The sequence below is a fragment of the Parasteatoda tepidariorum genome, chromosome X2 (genome assembly GCF_043381705.1).
Source record: "Parasteatoda tepidariorum isolate YZ-2023 chromosome X2, CAS_Ptep_4.0, whole genome shotgun sequence".
Taxonomy (NCBI): Eukaryota; Metazoa; Arthropoda; class Arachnida; order Araneae; family Theridiidae; genus Parasteatoda; species Parasteatoda tepidariorum.
This window is the reverse complement of record NC_092215.1, coordinates 1,552,583-1,571,520: the sequence shown is the minus strand read 5'-3', so window position 1 is coordinate 1,571,520 and position 18,938 is coordinate 1,552,583. Positions and strand designations below refer to the sequence as shown.

The following is an 18,938-nucleotide window of genomic DNA, read 5'->3' as shown; positions in this document are numbered from 1 at the left end:
AGGGCAAATTGCTGTATACTACCTATCTAAGACTGTTGATTGCAGAATTGAATTGGCATAATTTTTTCAGAAAATAATTTATAAGGACCATGTGCTTAATACCTCAAATTGTAATTGGGTGGCAGCCTTGAAATTTGCATGTATTGAAAGATACTGCCACATACACCATCAGTTTATTTATGAAAATTAAACGAAGAGGATTGAAATCATATTTAGGATTTTCCCACTCCGTTTTCATCCGTTGAAGGCCTTATCTTACTAATATATCACGGAGAGCGTTATTCAGAATAAAAACTAAGAATTAAATAATTATACAAAGTAGTGTGACAGTAACAAAATAAAAGTTATTACGAAAAAAAAACAAAAACAATTTGACATTTTTCTAACTGAACTAAGTTTCAAACTATATTATTAATAAACCATCGTATTTTTGAATTTCTTTCGTTTCTATTTAAATAAATACAGCATTTTTAAGAGTCAATGGCTTTTATTCCCTCAAATGATTAGTCATTCGTAAATAGTATCCAAGGTAACCCAAGGTCCACTTTGGTAATAGCAATAGCCATAGTTCCCCAGAGAAATGGAGCAACAACTAATAGTTAATATGTTGAATCAAGAACTAATCATCTAGAAAGACAATTCGGTTGAAAAAAAGACTGTGTCTTTATACGTTAACTGGCATCGTAAAACCGGTAAAATATGTATTCGATTACAGTTTCTCTTATTATTTCTGAGAATTTTTGCTCATACTGATTTTTAATTCTATCTGTGTTATAATTAATTGTCGTGAAAGTAAAGAAGAAAAGCATGTCAGGTAATAATCATGAGATTACGGAGAAAATAATCTATCGAATAACTATAACAAACAAAGAAGTATAAATGGGATAATAGAGGAAAGCAAAGCTAATTTTCATGGTGTAGAAGATTGCTTTCCTTAGTTCAAGTGTAAATTAGAAAAAAAATCATAATTTTATTTCATAGAAAAAAAAAAGCATAAATAGTTAGAAAAAAAGTTTCCTGTAATGCGGTCTGTTGTGCTTTATAGTTCACTTTTCAATCAACTAATTTACGAAATATATCCTAACAATTTCAAATTTTTAACCTCATTAAAAATGTAATTAATTTCAGCTGTAAATTACATTTTTTTCAGTTATTATTGCAACAGCATTCAGTTATTATTAAACCAAAATAAATAACTCAGTTGAAAATCTATTGTATACATTTTACACTAAGCAATTATTGTTATTTGTTTTACATATTTTTTATAATTTCCGTCAACTTATTTTTAAAAATCGAGTTTATTTTTTTAATGTCAAAATTATTTTTTAACTTTATTTTATTTTTAAAATTCCTCTAGTGAAATATTTTGAACATATTTCAGGTAATAAAGGGAATATTCAAGGGCACTTTGAAGACAGTTGTAAGTATTTATAAACTTAAAATACAAAATGCAATTCATTTTATTTTTTTTTTAACAAAACATTTGTAAATTTATGTAACTTTTATGTAAACCAGAAGCATATATTAAAAATTAAAAAAAATTAAAAGAAATTGTTTATTTATTTATAAAAGCAAGTTTAATTTATCCGAAATACGTCTGGCTATTAATTATGCTTAAGATTTTGTTAACTTCCAATTTCCTAACCACAAATAACATCTAAAAAAATCCAAAAAATTCCATCGCTTCAGAACATTTTTAAATTGCTTAATTTAAGGAAAATATTAAAAAACTATTTTATATAAATTTAAAAGAAATATTATTTTAATAAATTTGGAAATAAATTTATATGATAGCGATTTTTAAATTATAATTTATTAAAGTTTCATTTCGTGAAAATTTAAAAGCAAATTTTATTTTAATGAAAATGTAAAAGAAAAATTACTTTTAATAAGACTTTATTTATCTCGTTGTTAACATTATTAATCTGATATGTAAAAATTATTGATATGAATTGAACTACATTGAATCATCAACGAAGATCCAAAACCTTTTCAATTTAGAGTATTTTTTACATTTCTAAATAGGAGAATTTGAAATAAAAGTTGAATTAAACTTTATTTTAATAAAAGTTTAGATGAAGTTTAATTCTTCTAAAACTTTATTTCAAACTTATTTTACTCTTACCGAAAATAATTACGATGTAAATTTATAAAAAGAAAACACCACACGTATTGCATTTAATTTGGAATTGATTTTAATTATAAAAAGATTTTTAAAAAAAAACTTATTTTAGTTTCAAGCAAATATAATTTGTATATACTGAAGAGAAAATATCTCCCAATTTTGCTTCTCTGGACAGTTGGTCCGAATGTAATCGTAAATTTATTCTTATCACACACACCACAGACCACTAAATTTGATATTCAAGTCTTAGCTTTGGTAAAAAACACAAAATGGTTAAAATCAAATATAAAGCACATTCAGAAAATGTTTACATAGAAAAAAAAATAAAAAACAAAAATTAAAATTTCAGACAATTTTGTATGTTTTAATTTACAAAGTAAGCTAATAATACCTAGCATTCTATATTATTGTTTTAAAACTGATAGAAAACAAAGAAACAATCGAAAGAGTATGATTGGTAAATGCGCATTAATTAAGGTTTTTTTAATTCATCATAACATTAATGATTGTAAGACGAATCATTAATATTACTATGAATTATAAATAGCTTTGAAATTGACAGAATAATTATTGCAAGTGATTTAAATGACAATAAAATGAAATTGTAGATTTTTATTAATTGTTAATTTCAATTGTTATTTTCTCGCAAATTAAGCATTATTTTGGCGTTATAAAAACTGTATCAGCGTAAGTGTAAAAAATATGTTTTATGATAATACATAATTACTAAACTATAAATATTAAAACCCACCTGGAGAGAAGATAATACTTTAAGTGCAAATTGTGATAATAAGGAAAAAAACGCAATATTATTACATCAGCATTGTTATTACAAAAAGTTTCTTTCAGTATTATTAGAAATGTTAACTTAAATAGTATTTTTGTTTAATTGCGATTTGTTTGTGTTTGCGTTTCCTAGGTTTAGATTCGAAAGCTTAAATCATAAATTATAAACATTTAAATTTACTAATAGCTTGAAAAATAGAAGAATTATTATCATTATTATTTAATTTTAAGTTGCAAAAAATTTCTTAAAAAAATTGCTGTTCACCAAACAAACTATTGCATTTTAAAGGAAGCAATAATAATTCAAATGCATTAACTTTACGTAGATTTAAAGTTTTAAGATGTTAGCGAGTTTTATTTAAGGTTTTCATTTAATAATATTATTTTTCTTCCTGTATTATTTATCTAAAAATAAATTGTATAATTGATACTGTTTTTAACTATACCTTTAAATATATATATATATATATATAGGTATATAACTAATAAACATCTGATTATTGATGTGATTGCGCATAACGAATTCGCATTATCATAATTTGGTATGAACTATACCGAAAATAATTATTTTGAGAGAATCACTTTATTTGTGACGTGAAATTTTATCTAAGAAAATAATAAAATTCCTTTACATTTTACATGAAAAGCTTAGAGCTTACAATTTTACTTTTTCTTAGTATAAAACTTCCGAACCTAAGTTTATCTGCTTAAGATATTTAGTTTTGATCATATATGAGTAAATGTGTGATAGGACCAAAAATCATTTATGAAATGGCAATTGTAAATACTCAATACTGCGCTCATTTAATAACTTACAGATATGATAAATACAAATAAGTTGAATGTTTATAAAACAGTTGGATTTAAAAGAAATAATCATTTGAATAATTTAATATCTATCCATGACTCTTGTGCAAAATAATTTCATAAAACAATGAGTAAATTGCACTTGTAATAACTGTAGATAAGATTTAATAAACACGGAATTATTTCTTGTTTATGTTCATATTAAGCATTTTTCATCGAAATTGTTATCAGTCGATATTTTTGAATAATTATTAATTTTGTATCATTTTTGAATAATTAAGTAGGTTATCTTGATAACTGAGACATAAGCATTTTTTCAACGTTACAGTTTAAGCAATTATTATTTATTTTTTAAAAATAAGGGACATTGTTTTCTATGCAAATCGTTAGCAGAAATATTTTATATTGAAGTTTCCATCTTAACTTTAAAAAGATGCACTACGAATTTTTTTTTATCCAAATATAAATTAGTAATTAACTAATTTTAGTTAATAAGTGATTAGTATAAACTTATTACGAAGCATTAAGTATGATAATGCGTGTCGAAATAGATAAGTATTTCTAACTATATGAGTTAATAAGTAATTAAAATGATCATTGGATGTTGTAGTAGATTAGTATTTCTGTCCACATAAGTTAATGGATAATTAAAATGATCATTAGGTATTGTAGTAGATAAGTATTTCTGGCCACATAAGTTAATAAGTAATTAAAATGATATTTCGGTGTTGTAGTAGATAAGTATTTCTGACCACATAAGTTAATAAATAATTGAAATGATGATTGAGTGTTGCAATGGATAAGTATTTCTGACCACACACGTTAATAATTAATTAAAATGATCATTGGATCCTGCATTTTTGACCAAATTGATCTGTCATTTCGTATCGTTATTCCCATTTTGCAGGGGAAAACCGTTGAATTGCCTGCGATTAAAACATTTGAGATATGATAGCTGATAAGACATGAAGCACTCTAGAACGAAAGATGATATAAATAATATTTAAGTTCGCTAAACTTAGAACAAGTATGCGGGACAAGTTATTAAATCTATTATTTGACAATACTTCATTCTGGATTGGTTCAAAATTACAAGACTACGGAGTTAGTAGTCGCAAACCACGGCATTGGGTCGGCTGTTTAACTACGGATATATAAAATAAAATAAAATAAGTCGCACGTTTTTTTAATTTTTTCAATGTACGCAATTTGAGGTTGTTTTTAGTTGTTAAGTTAAATTTATGCTGGCATTTATAAGATTTTTATTTGTTTTTAAACCCTTAAATTATTTAATTATATGTAGTGATTTAAGTTGTGCCTAAAAACTTTTACCATAGGTTTAAAATCTTTTTTATGGAAAACTTTTGTACTTTTTAGTTCGTAAAAAGTTTTTTGTAATCTGTAATCAGACATTTTAGGTAATAAGAATCAATATTATTGTTTTATTTAGCATCAAATAGAATATAAACTTACATAAAACAATCTGAATATTATTCAAATATGATTATTTAATCTTGATATATCATATTTCTGTAATCATTGTGAAATTTTACCTAATTTAATGGACTTAAACACTTCAGTTTACTTTTCAAATAGCTCGAATAATACTTAGAAATTATTTTTAGACGTTTCAACTTACTTCATAAATACTTAAAAGTAATGAAAACAACACATTTATTACATTATTGGTACACTATTGCTAAAATTCATAGTGATAAAAAGGATATAAACTGATATAAATATTATCAGAACCTTATATGCAGTTTCATATTTAGTATTAATAATTTGTTTAATCTTCTTATTTCATATTTTGCATAATTGCTGTATCATTCAATAAAGTGCAATTGCCTTAGTTTTTTATTTATTTTTATTTTATTAATTTCTTTTTCTTTCTTTCTTTTTTTCTTTCCATCTTTAAAAATATAGTTAGATGAAAGTTATGCGTTCTTTAAAAATATTCTTCGGTAAATGCTTCTCCTTAAAAGTAATAAAAAACTTGTTTGAAGTTTCACTTTTAAACTTTTATTGTTAAAACCGATAATAATAAATAAAATATTAACTACAATAAAAATAACCGGAAGTTTATATGCGATATTAAAAAAACTATTATTTTCCCCGAATTAAAATTTTCGCAATTGCTGTGGAATTCCATATATTGTTATTATTACACTGCCTTAAAAATATTCTTAAAAGATTCCTATCAGATAACAATCTTACGAAACTTATCTGACACATCACTTTCACACTATAATTGTTAGAACTCATGATTTTGCTTAAATAATCACTTTACAGCGTATTTTTCTTTAAAAGCTTTTACAACTAATGAAAAATAAATAATGTACTACGAGAAATAATATCTTTTCAAATATTCCCATCAATTAGTCACGATTGTATATAATTACTACGTCAATTGATTTCACATTCTTGTCTTACACATATGTATACTCAATCGAGTTTTTCGCTGAAGTAACATTTATTTTAAGGCCTTAAGGTAACTTTTACCAACTGATTAACAATCAGCGTAGTTTTCTTTCATTATAACAAAACAAATTATAACTTTTCACCCTTTTATCAACAAAACACAAGACTTGTAGGCATAGGTTTTTTTTCTCTTGAAAAGTCGTTTAAAGAGCATAGCTCGATCGTGTTTTCAATTAAAAGAATAAATGAGATCTAGTTATTCTTAGTCACGCTTTTTCTCAACCTTCTGAAAGTTGAGGCTCCTGAAATAAATGTTCATAGCACAGGAAGTTGATAGCTTTCTGACATACAAGTTGACTCTGTGTATTTTTATCTGCCTTGCAGAAAGCATCCATCATTCGAAGACATAACAGAAAGCAAAGAGTTTTTATTCAAAAGAAAATAATTAAGCATACCTGGGTAGAAAAAAAAACATGAAAATAAATGTCGTTAAATATATTTTTGAAACGTGCGCAAGATTACTTAAAAGTCTATAAATAATACAATAAATTAAAACTTATTATTTGAAAAATTTCTAGAATTAATCTTGGGAACTTATTCGAATATTTTTACATCAAAATTAATCAACAAATAGGTAACGCGTATTTAACGCGAAGCACCTGAAGCAGCAAAATGGTCGTTTTTCGGAGTTTCTGGAATTAAATTTACTCAAATTTGCTTATGTCAAAATCAATCCACATGTATGGAACCCGATTAACACGGAGCTACGCTATGCTCGGAGAAATATTCGCTAAATGCGAACTTAAGGTTAATATCAAAAACATATAGACATGAGAATGGACCGAATATGAATTATTTTCAGATCTTAATCTTTATTGAGAAGTGAAAATATTTCTGAATTCACGTAGCAAAAGACTAAATAATTTTAAACGCGTGATGTTGTACAGTATTTTTTGCTTCCAAATTGCTTTTTTTATTATTATTTATTTCTGATATTATTTCATGCTTTAAAAATGATTTCTGTCACTAAATCCAGGAAAAAGTTGAAAAATATTGCTCGCTAACAAATACACTCTAATACACTAAGATATTTGTGCGAAACAAAAGACTCATTTTTCCTCATTATATTTGGAATTTTGTTAAATGGGGTATCGTTATAAGTATGCTCTAATGTATAATTTCGTTGCAATTAACTCAGATTGTCTGACTGATCGGTGTGTACAGAAAAGAGTTAAAAATATGAAAACTCCACGAATCGACTTATCGCTTTTCTTTCCCAAAATATTAACAATAAAAAAAGTGCATACTAAAATTAAAGTCTATCAAGCGAATATAAAATCAAATAAAGATGAAAAATATTTTTCCCCATTTCCAATATTGAAATAATAAAATCTCGTTAAATCCAATTTTTGTTCTATTTAGTTAGATCAAGGATTGAATTTTTGACCCAAATTAACCCGCCATGGTTTTGACCAATAATAAAAATTCGAGAAAACCCAATGAACTTTTTTTTTTCTTTTAAAAATATATGAAAATTAGATTTTAAGAATTTATTTATTAAGTTAAGTTCTTTTATCACTTTTTAAAATGAAAATTTGAATATCTGTTTATGAAAATTCCACAAATATTTTTTATGACTTTGGCATATACGACCTATCAATTGTTTAATTAATGCGATGTGAATAACTCCAATTAAAAAAAATTAATTATTTATATCCATTCAGCAAATATTCAGAATAAAATTAGAGATTTAGTACTTTCACATAACATACCACATGTTTCACGTATGTATTTTTTGTGCAACCTGTTTAGAGAACCATAATTTCTGTAGACAGTGTGCTACATAGAGCTCTGGTAAATAAATATGAGAGTTGTATGTGCGTGAGTTAAATCTTTGTAATACATAAACTTCTACCTTAAATAAATGAGATTTTTTATTGAGAGATTATTTTTTTCGAAGAAAATTTATGTTTAACTATAACTGTTCTTGAAAATAATCAACTTCACTGTAAAAAATACCGGATCAAATTGCGGTATCCGTGAAATCCATTTTTACCGCAATTTTTACAGCAACATTTATTTAATTGGAGTGATGCGATGATATAACTGTAAATATTATTGTAAAAATTGCGGTATATCAGACTTTTTGTTCCGTAACATGTTGTAGTTAAAATGGATTTTATGCTAAAAAGTATTGGCACCCTGAATGGTGGTACTTTTTCTGTAATTTTTTACAGTGTGTATAAATCGAAAGCACACCAGTTCTGTCTAAATTAAGTAAAAGATTGTTTTAATGAATGTTGAATTGACAAACAAACAATTGTAGAACGAACAATAGTTCAAATTTTAAATCAAAAGGTATAGAATTTTTTCAACAATTCGCTCCTCAGATACTGCAAAATACTTCGAATATTTAAGGGAGAAATCCCCCTTTTCACTTTCCACTGAGAGTTTACATATATTCTTTTAGCAACCAAGAAATATGAATGGAAAAAAAATTTCATTTTACGATATTTTTTTGCATTGCTTTTAAATGACTCGAATTTTCTTTCTTTTTCATTCTGTTGTAAAGAAGATATTAAACAGTAAATAACACCTTTTCTTTTATCATTAAATCCTCCATGAAACCATTAAAGTTTTAATTATCTAACCATTGTATAATTGAATGTCTTTTTCTCAGGGAAGTTAACCAATGACGTAAAAATGACGTATTAAAAGCTAGTCTTTTCTGAATGAAACATACATCCCATAGCCCATACAAGTTGTAAAATCACTACCCATTCACAAAACTTTATCGTTGATGATTCTTTTTACTCCTTTAACCACATTAAAATATAAGCAACGGAACTGAACAAGGGAGCGATTTAGAATGACTTAAGCGAGGTTAACTAGACTTTAATGGGGGCCACGTGCATGTACGATAAATAGAAGCCATAATCATAAATTATATCTGGCTGGTAGACAGACTTAAAGCGTTTTCCAAATCGTTCCGGATTCATATTACGCAAGCCATAACAATAAATCAAATAGCTTCCGTGGAAAGGGGCTTAGTATGCTGCGTTGCTTTTCTTACGATACTCCTCCCTAAAAATCATCGTTTCTTATCTTAAAAAAAGGAAAACTTTTTTTTCCAAAACTTCTCCCCCTTGTTATGGTTGTTTAAGAATATGATGTTGTAACTGCAAGAATTGACAATCAAGGTGTGCATTCCCCAAAGGTTTTGTTACTTTCGTCAGGGAGTTGGAGTAAGTTTAATAGTTTTTTTATAGACTTCGTTTTCACGAAACAGAATTTGATAATTTATCTGATTCTTAGAGTTTATATTTATTTATTCATTTTCTGTTTAAAGCATTACAATTTTCTTTATTTATTATATTTCGTTTAATAATTAAATTTGCTTTAGCTAGCGTCATTTGAAAGTTAAAAATTTTATGTTCTTTGATAAAATTACGAAATGAAAAGCAAAGTGAGCATTTCCGAACAGTTTTGAAAATTTCATCGGGGAGTTGGGGTGAGTTTAATTTGTCGTTTTTATGTTTGTTTGTCGCCAAACAGAATTTCGTAATTAATCTGACTCTTAGAGTTAATAAATATTCGTTTTTTTCTGCTTAAATCGTCATTGTTTTTTTATTTATTTAAATTTGCCCTAATGATGACATCATTTGAAATATATATATATATGTATATATATTTGATGTTAGAAAATTAAGAATTGATAAGTGAGCATTTGTAAGTATCATCGGAGAGTTAGTTGCAATGAATTTGGGGAGAGATTAATCAATCGTTTTTAGATTTCCTTGTTTCTACGAAGAACAAACAGCATTTGAAAATTTATATGAATGATGGAATTCTTCGAATTTTGTTTACTTTTTTCTCTGATTAGGATATTAACTTTTTTTCAATTTTATCCTTTATTATTTGTATGAAACCAAAAATTTGCTTTTGTTAACTTTGTTTAAAAATTTGATGTTATTTATCCAAGAATTAAGAATTAACGTGAGAATTTCCCAAAGGTTATGTTAATTTCGTCTTAAAAGGAATTTAATCGTTCTTTTATGGACTTAATGTATCAAAACAAATTGCAAAGTGTATTTTATGGAAACTGTGAGACACTTAGAGTTTTATTTCAATTTCTCTCTAACTGAGGCATTCGTGTTTCTTTTTATTACATAGTTATTTTCATTTTACCAATTAATTCATTTTGCTGTTATTTACGTTGTTTGAAATACCATGTTGTAAATTCAAGAATTAATTATCAAGCTATGCATTCTCCAAAAGTTTTGCTAATTTCTTCGAGCAAGTTGTAATGAACTTAATAGTTATATTAAAAACTTCACAAGATATCATGATGACTGACAAACTATATATGATTTAAGGGAAATAAAAGTATGTTAAGCATCATAATTTACTTTAAGTTTTGTGGTATTATCTAAACATTTTCATCACGTGATCATATCATTCTACAATTGGACTATATTAAGCTACTTTACAATAGAGAAGTTTTAGATCATTCAAAGAAGTATTGAAAGAAGGAACCTTCAAATGTTTGAATTTTTTTTTTTTTTTTTTAACAAATGACAAATTTTATTTTAAGATGGATGTTTGTTTTCTCCATACGCCACTGCCAAACATAAAATGATATTTTCAGCTCGAAATTTGAGTATTTTAAAATGACAAGGGCTTTAAGTGCACTAAGCTCTTCAGTTGAAAAACTTTTCAGTTAATTTTTTTTAAATATATATAAAAAATAGTTAATATCTAAATTGTCGAACATTTTACATTGTACGTAGANTGCTGATTAGTTTCACTTAAAAGAATTCTTCTTGAAGGGGGGTGTAACTTTGTCCCTTAAACAGATGTTTTCTTGTTTTCTGGATTCAAGGTTAAGAAGTTGAAACGTTGAAGAAGTTTATTACATCCGATTTGATATTAATTTATTCGTGGATATAATTACATTTATTCGATTACATTTATATATATATATATATATATATATATATATTTGAGGAAAACATAAACCAATTTGCGGTTCATATTCCTAAACATTTATTAAAAGTTAACAACAAGCACATTATTTGTTACAAATATAATCTAATAGTTTAATAGATTACCCTAGGATTGATAGATTACACTGCATTGGAAAGATAGCTTTTTCTGTTGCATGAGATTTTTGAAGCACACACTTTTGTATCGCTGATTTCGAATGTGCTATCGGTTTTTCTCTCCAAGTTACAGTTTTTCTATTAAATAATATTTTAAGTCTATTTTTTGAAGAAATCTACAAGTTCTAAGGCAGTTAGCAGACATCGTCGTGATTAAAATCTCAAAATAATTCATGAGCTGTTTCTTCGTGTGCTTCTGAACAGGTCATAATAGAGGATCACCCCAAGCCGTGCAGAATGGCATTTCCAGGCATGGGACGCTATGAAATTCTGATAATGTGCCCTAACTCCCTCACAATATTTACTGTTATTTATAACGTTATTAAATTTGTACATTTTAACAAAATACAGCAATCAGAAAAATAACTTGAACAAAATAGAAAAGCTATCTGTATTGTCCTACAAGTGACTACTTTTGAGGAATTATGAAATTTATCTCAGCAATGAAAAAAACGTTTGTTTAAAGTCTTTTGTAAAACACCAATTATTCAGACGAAATTATTACTTGGATTGTATTTGTCATTTCTAAAAGAAATTTAAAATTTCTTTTTTCCCTTTATACTATATATCATTATGATCACTAAGATTAAACTCACTTGATTCTGATTGATGTATTGCTCATTATTAGGGACTTTTTGGGATCAAAATAACATTTGTAATACTTTAAATACTTTTCATGAGCAAATACTTACATTTTATAATTCAATTTCTATTTCCTTTTCAGCCAGTTAAATAATGGTTAGGACGAACAAAGATGTATGAATTCTTTTCGAAATTATTTTAATAGATTCATTGAAAAACGGCTTCAAATTTGATAATTAAATATCGAATTTGAGTAAACAGCAATATTTGACTTAATAACATTTTTATTTAAAATTAGTAATCTTGCTACGCATTTTTTAATATAAAAAGGTTTATATTTGATGCAAAAATATATGGTTACATAAATTTTTGCCATCTAATTGAAAATAATCTTGCTGGTCTTCACTGTAAAATAATCTGGATGAAATTACTGTAAAAAGTACCAAAAACTCCGGGTGGCATTTTTTTCCGTAAACTCCATGTTGCGGTACTAAAATCTGATACACCGTAATTTTTACTGTAATACTTACCTTAAAACCACCAAATCACTCTAATTAAACAAATATTACTGTAAAAATTACGGCATAATATTTTACAGTAAAAATGGATTTTATGGTGAAAGAGATTTATGTTATATGCACCCAAAGTGCCGGTACTTTATACCTTAATTTTATTCAGAATTTTTTACAGTGTCCTAGGGATGAATTATGTATTTCTGCTCATTCAAACTTGGTTCAAGCATTTGCCACTCTTTAAATAAAATTTAGTATTTAAAACTAATTTTTTAACTTAAAATATATAACTGATGTAAAAATACTTTTGTATGATATTTTGACATTTTATTGAAAACAATCTATTTGTTCCAAAGGTGAAAAACTTTTTTATTTAGGCCCTTATTCTAATAAAATATTTTTGTCGAATTTTTCTAACATTTTTTTTCATTTTTACAGTTGCTGCCAATGGAAATTTCCCTGGAGTAGAACCTAAAAGGCAAAGGACAGCCTATACTCGACACCAGATCCTAGAATTGGAAAAAGAATTCCATTTCAACAGATACCTAACTCGGCGAAGAAGAATAGAGATTGCTCACGCGTTATGCCTCTCTGAAAGGCAGATCAAGATTTGGTTTCAGAATCGAAGGATGAAATGGAAAAAAGATAATAAGTTACCAAATACGAAGAACGTCAAGAAGAAAAATCCAAATAACGCGAATAACAATAACAACAACAATAATAACGCCAGCAACAACAATAATAATAACAACAACAATCCGGACCAACAAAATGCAAATAGGTTATCCAATCCTCAATCGCAACCACCAATGTTGCAACCAGTGGTACCACCCCCTCAAGCGACCAATCATATGGTTGGTCCATCACCTCATTCTCAACCAAACTCTCTTGGGGTGGACACTAAGACCGATTATGGACTAACAGAACTGTGATGATCAAGTGTTAAGTCCACAATTTTTTTCGTGTGTGCGTGTTTGTACTTTCTAACATTCCAGAACAATATAAATGTAAACAGAACTTGTAAAAATGTATGAAAAGCTCTCTGCGGACAAGACTAGACGATTGCGCAAATATATAGACACGAATATATGTGAATTCACATTGGATTTGAGATGTTAACATGCCTTAAAAAGAGATCAATCGAATTATGTGCTCGAGACTGATGATTATCATAATTTCCTTTTTTTTTTGGAAAATTAGTTCAATTTCGGGTGCATCTTAAAGGTTCGAGTAGTGATAATGTTCCTTTTAAAGTTTTATTAAACTATACAATTAGTGCAATACAAAATAAAGCTGATGGGTGATGTAGTTGAAAAACGCACATCAAGGGATATTATTAAAATTTTTGTTTGTATAAATATGCAGAATATATAGCAAACAGGGTATCTTAAGATTAAAAGGATTTTGCATACTATACAACATTTGTAATTATTTTTGTTTGTTATTCTAAAATATCCACATCAACAACAAAACTAAAAAAGAACTCTGCTCAAAAAACGATATTTAGTTCTGAAATATATGCAAATTAAAATGAAGAATTGCTAAATGTATGCAGACTGCGTTGATTAAAATGTCCTTCAATAATCACTAGAATTTTACTTCATCATTATGTATTGTGAATTAATGGCACACTATTCAACGTGACAAGATACTTTTTAATTTGAATGATTTTTCAAAAATGCATTGCTTTCATTTTAAACTGAAAATTTTAATACAAATGAGCAATGACTTTATATTTTCCCCCAAGGTTTAGTTTTTTTTTCTTTAATAAACTGACATAAATTTCTAATTTATGAATCTAAAATAATTTTTTTTTAATATTTTCTTTTAAAGAATAATTAAACTATATAAAACTAAATATTGAAAATATTTCTCACTTTTTAATGGAAACATATATTTTTGCGTTTTAATAGTGATCAATTTTTCATCTTCCAAATAGCAGAAAAGTATTCATTTTTTAAACTATCTTTCTTATTTTCATTTTTCTTTAAATAATGTCTTTCCAAAGCAATTTCTTTGTTGGCAGAAAATTAGCCTTTATTTCGAATAATAACTTACACTTTTTTTCTTCTTCAAAAAGTGTGAGTTAAAATGTTGTATGTAGAAATGATTATTACAGATGTCAAACAATAGCTTCTTTCCTGATAGACACGTTTAGTTCAAAGTTAAAACGCACTCACCTTGAATTTAATTATGAGATTAGAAGCGGAAATGTTATCTGGGAGAGTTTGTGGCTACTGTCGTTCTTCAATGTAGTGGCAAAAAATTCTTAGAAATATATTTATATTAATATTTTTAATTTATATTCCAACTCAATCTATGTATATAAATGCACAAAAATGTATAATTATGAGATTTATAATATATAAATTCATAACTTAATTTTTTATTTAAATTTCATTATTAAACATATTTTTCACATGCTGACAAGGAAAATTGGTATTTTGAATAGATAATTAGTACCTGTCATATTTGCTCTAAAACAATAATGTTAATTTCCCTCTTTAATCATATTAAGCGACATATTATTTATTGACCCATCAGATGTTTCAGTTTTATAGTGAAATGTTTTAAATTGATCGAATTATGAAAGCAAATGCGTTTATCAAGTATTAAAAGAGACATGATTTCAATTTTAGAGGAGAGTTAGAGAATTTTAAATCTCCTTTTTATAACTTTTTTTTAATGAAATAATAAATTACTATAATTAGATCGGTAACTCTTTGACACAGATTACTGAATTGTTAAAATGCGGAAAACACTTTGAACAGCGTGTTTATCATAAATAATTAAATTCAGTTTGATTGGAAAGAAAGTTCATTATCTCACTCTAATTGGTTCAAGGATGCGCCATAATGTTGTTATTTAAAATGATATGATTCAAATTTTTCCTAACAATATCATGAATTTGCTTAATTTGCGTAATCATGTGTGAAAAAGGAGAAATGTCACTTTAGTTCAGTATAACACCATTCCGAGGATGTAGCACATTTATCCATTGTTATTATTCAATCTGCACTAAAATTTATATAACAGTGATCCAACTAAAATTTATGCATTGAACAAACCATACGTTGATAACATTGGTCCATAATATCAACCAAATGTGATGAAACCTTTGCTTTCACATTTTCGTAACCTGAAACCATATTATTTAGAAAATAATTCTTCTAACAAAGAATTATCTAATATTATTGCTCAATTTGAACAGAAACATAGTTCAGCTATTAAGATTGCTTCAAATGTTAACAATATTGTGGTTCAAATCTTTTGAGATTCAACCTTGGGCCAATTATCTGAGTGTGTTGTGAGCTTATATATTACCGGTGACAATCTTGACATTTTTTTTTTGTTTTTTTTTTTTCCGAAAAATGTATTTCACTAAGAAAAGAAAAGGCTAACAGCCTATGTTAAAAGTTTTATTAATGATTCGCAGAGTAAAATATCCTCTGTTCAGTTATCATCCTTTAAGATGCACCCATCATCCTAAGGCTAAGTGAGATACCATATTTGCGAGTGTACAGTTTGTTCGTTCAATTTTGGAAATAATTTCATCAGCATGGATACACATGCAAATCTTATTACTGCCTGTTCATCTAGAAGTGTACAGTTGGATCAACCTTCCCCTTCGTTAACGTCCACTACTTTTGTACGAACGACACTTTCAATTCTGCATTTAATCGCTCAAAAAATTGTGGTGAGTTATTGCAGAAAGTACATTCGTCTAGTTTCGTACAACATAAAGGGACATCATGAAAAAGGTTATAAGATGAAAACCATGCTGGATTAAATAACATGATTCGTGTCATTTCTTTTCTTACAAGGCATCACTAAAAATCATGAATCTAAAAACTGTCAGGTGCCAGCAAAATTTGGAATATTTGTGAGGCAAATATAAGTTATTTCAGGCATGTACCAAAAGAAAGATGTTTTAATGACTTTGAATTATTTTTCTTAAAGCACTGCATGTGGCAAGGGAAAAAAAAGTTGCAATCAGTTACACGTTTTACAATTGTTACATCATAATTTACATTTCCCATGATTCATCTGAAAGAATTAAAGTTCAAATAGTGAAATAATTGTATGCGCATTAAATAATCATTTGTTTTTCATCGAATTACTTATAAATTCATTGCAACTGCTACCTTGTTATTTAAGTAAGTATTTAAACTCTGCTTTAATAACTGTCTCAGGGGTATTTATATGTGTGTACTCTGTACTGATTGTTGTACTTGCTGAGCAGAGTCATTTTTATGCCTTTTCCTGAAATGTTTTGTTTGTTTTATAAATATTGTTGATTATATTGTTATTTTTATTGTTACGTAAAATTGTTGAGTGCATTTGACAAATTCATGCAAATTTTTAGGTTGCAGTCCTTTTTTTTTTTTTTTTTTTTTTTTTCTTAAAAATATATTTGTAAGCGAGTAACAATTTTTTCGTAAACCTTTTTATAATAAAACAAATAATGCTACTTTACCCAAAACTGTTGATACTTACATCAATGATCAGGAATAATATATTTTTATTTAGTTTGATAATTAAACCTGAAAATAAATTATTTACGTTAAAGTGTTTAAAGAATTAACTTAATTTACATAAAAATTGTTGTAATAATTAGAATACCAAGCAAGATTAAGAACTTGATTTGCGCTTTCACATACCCATGCACATTATTTTTCATATGTTAAGGCATTCATTATTTTTTTTAAAAAAATAATAATGATTTAAATTTTTTTAGCGCAGATTTTTTTAAGATTTTATTTTAAATTTGTTCCAAAATTTGGATTTTAATGGAAAGGCTTTCATTTTAGTAACTATTATGCAAACTACTGAAACATTTAAAATATATATGTCTGTTTTTGAATAATATTAGTGTAATTTGGATTTTGAAAAGTAATTACAATCTACTACAGTGACAAAATCAGTGGACGAATAATGAATGTTTTAATTAAATTTAATTTTAGCCCTTGGAGTCCTTTTTTTTTCTCCCTCTTAAATTTTTAAAGGAGAACGTAATTGAAATGTAAAGAACCTATCAAATGTCTTACATTTCTATTGACCAAATTCAGAAACCTTAAAAGTGCTCATGATACACTATACTATACACTGTTACTACAGAAAAAAAATATCCTTCTCATGCCGAATCTTAAATAAAGTTTACCCTCTAAATTATTTAAAAAGAAGTTTGATGGAATTTATCATTTACGAACTAGTTGGTATTTAGCGAAACCTTCGCAAACTAGAGGGTATGTAACATCTTATCGACCTGAATTATCGATATAAATTCTGATCTGATTAGTACGGTAAATATAAAATCGACAAAATAACGACAAAAATTAATTTCCCAGAATTAAAAAGAAAAATCATGAAAATTGTGATGTCATTACATTCAATTAAGTTATAAATGAAGCAAGTTTTTAATAATAAGAAGTAAGGCATAAACAAATACAACAATCGTTAAAGTTTTAATTTTGGAAATAGATCGTTTGGATGGTCCAATTCTAATCAGTCACCAGCTAAATGTTTTTTGACAATTAAGTGCTTCCAAACGAAATTAATTTTGAGAATCATTGCCTATTTTTTCTCTTTTTTGGGGGAACTACAAATACGTTTTTAAATCGTTTCCCTTTTTTGGTATAAAATTAAAATATCAATAATTATTATTCAAATCTTCTTAATATAATACAATTTTATAACTTTATTGTAATTAATAATGTAAAGATAAACTAATTGCACACTGTGACCACCAAGTGATCCCTATATTAAGCAATTGAATAATAGCTAGTCTAATAGTGGAATCATTGTAGTGAATTAGTTAATCAATTTACTCAAATGTTTAAAATAGAAAGTAATTTCCTTATTAATGAGAAGTAAAGTGTCTAACAAATGTTCCTCACTGACCAAATCCAACAACTGTTACAAATGCGGTAGTTCCGGAAATGAAAAATTAAGCTTTTCGCTCTTTCAGTCTCGATCTTTGAGAATGTTAAGTACCATCTAATTGGTCGTTGACGTTTTCTTAATGCTCCCAATCGAAAGCAATCCTGAAGATGATCGTTTCGCTTTTTCTTCCCCTTTCTCGATCCATAGATATATTTTTTATCATTTTTTGTTTCCCTTCTGAAGGAAAATTGAATTGAAAAATCTGAGAAAGCGCTTCATAAGGACGCGACAAGGCTCTGACAATGTTGCTTGCTTCAAGAAAAATGGTCTCCCAACGGCGAGATTCGATCGGGTTGGAAAACCTTCAACGATTCCTTTATGGAAAGCTGGTAAGGGGGGATGAAGCTGGAAGGGGGCGAGAAAATGATGGGAGTTTAAACTGCGCCAGTGTCTGACATGAACCTTAACTGGATGATGGAAGCTCCCTGGAATTCTGCCAACATCCCAGTTCCAACCATCCGTTCCCTCTTGAAGACGCGGCGTCGCGGCGTCCTTGTCTCTGAGCCGCTAATGTCTCGCTTTTTGAATGACGTCAGATGGATTTATACCCTTTACTTTTGATTAAGACAAGGACTTTCAAAGTTCACAATTTTACTCGTT

The 18,938-nt window shown here is 27.2% G+C and overlaps 1 protein-coding gene and 1 long non-coding RNA gene across 4 annotated transcripts in view; one reads left to right on the top strand and one right to left on the bottom strand.

Moving 5' to 3' along the window:
• The window catches only part of LOC107444120 (homeobox protein Hox-D4a), a 53,413-nt gene extending 39,726 nt beyond the window's left edge, over positions 1–13,687 (top strand). Inside the window, exons 2-3 of one of the 2 annotated variants that reach the window (XM_043039819.2) lie at positions 1,382–1,420; positions 12,834–13,687. In XM_043039819.2, the coding sequence (XP_042895753.1) occupies positions 1,382–1,420; positions 12,834–13,327 (533 nt within the window). In that variant the 3' untranslated portion in view covers positions 13,328–13,687. The remainder of the gene's footprint in view (positions 1–1,381; positions 1,421–12,833) is intronic. The other variant, XM_016058199.4, reaches the window with a different exon arrangement.
• The window catches only part of LOC107444121 (uncharacterized), a 245,138-nt gene that overhangs the window by 137,572 nt on the left and 88,628 nt on the right, over positions 1–18,938 (bottom strand). The gene's annotated exons all lie outside the window — the stretch shown is intronic.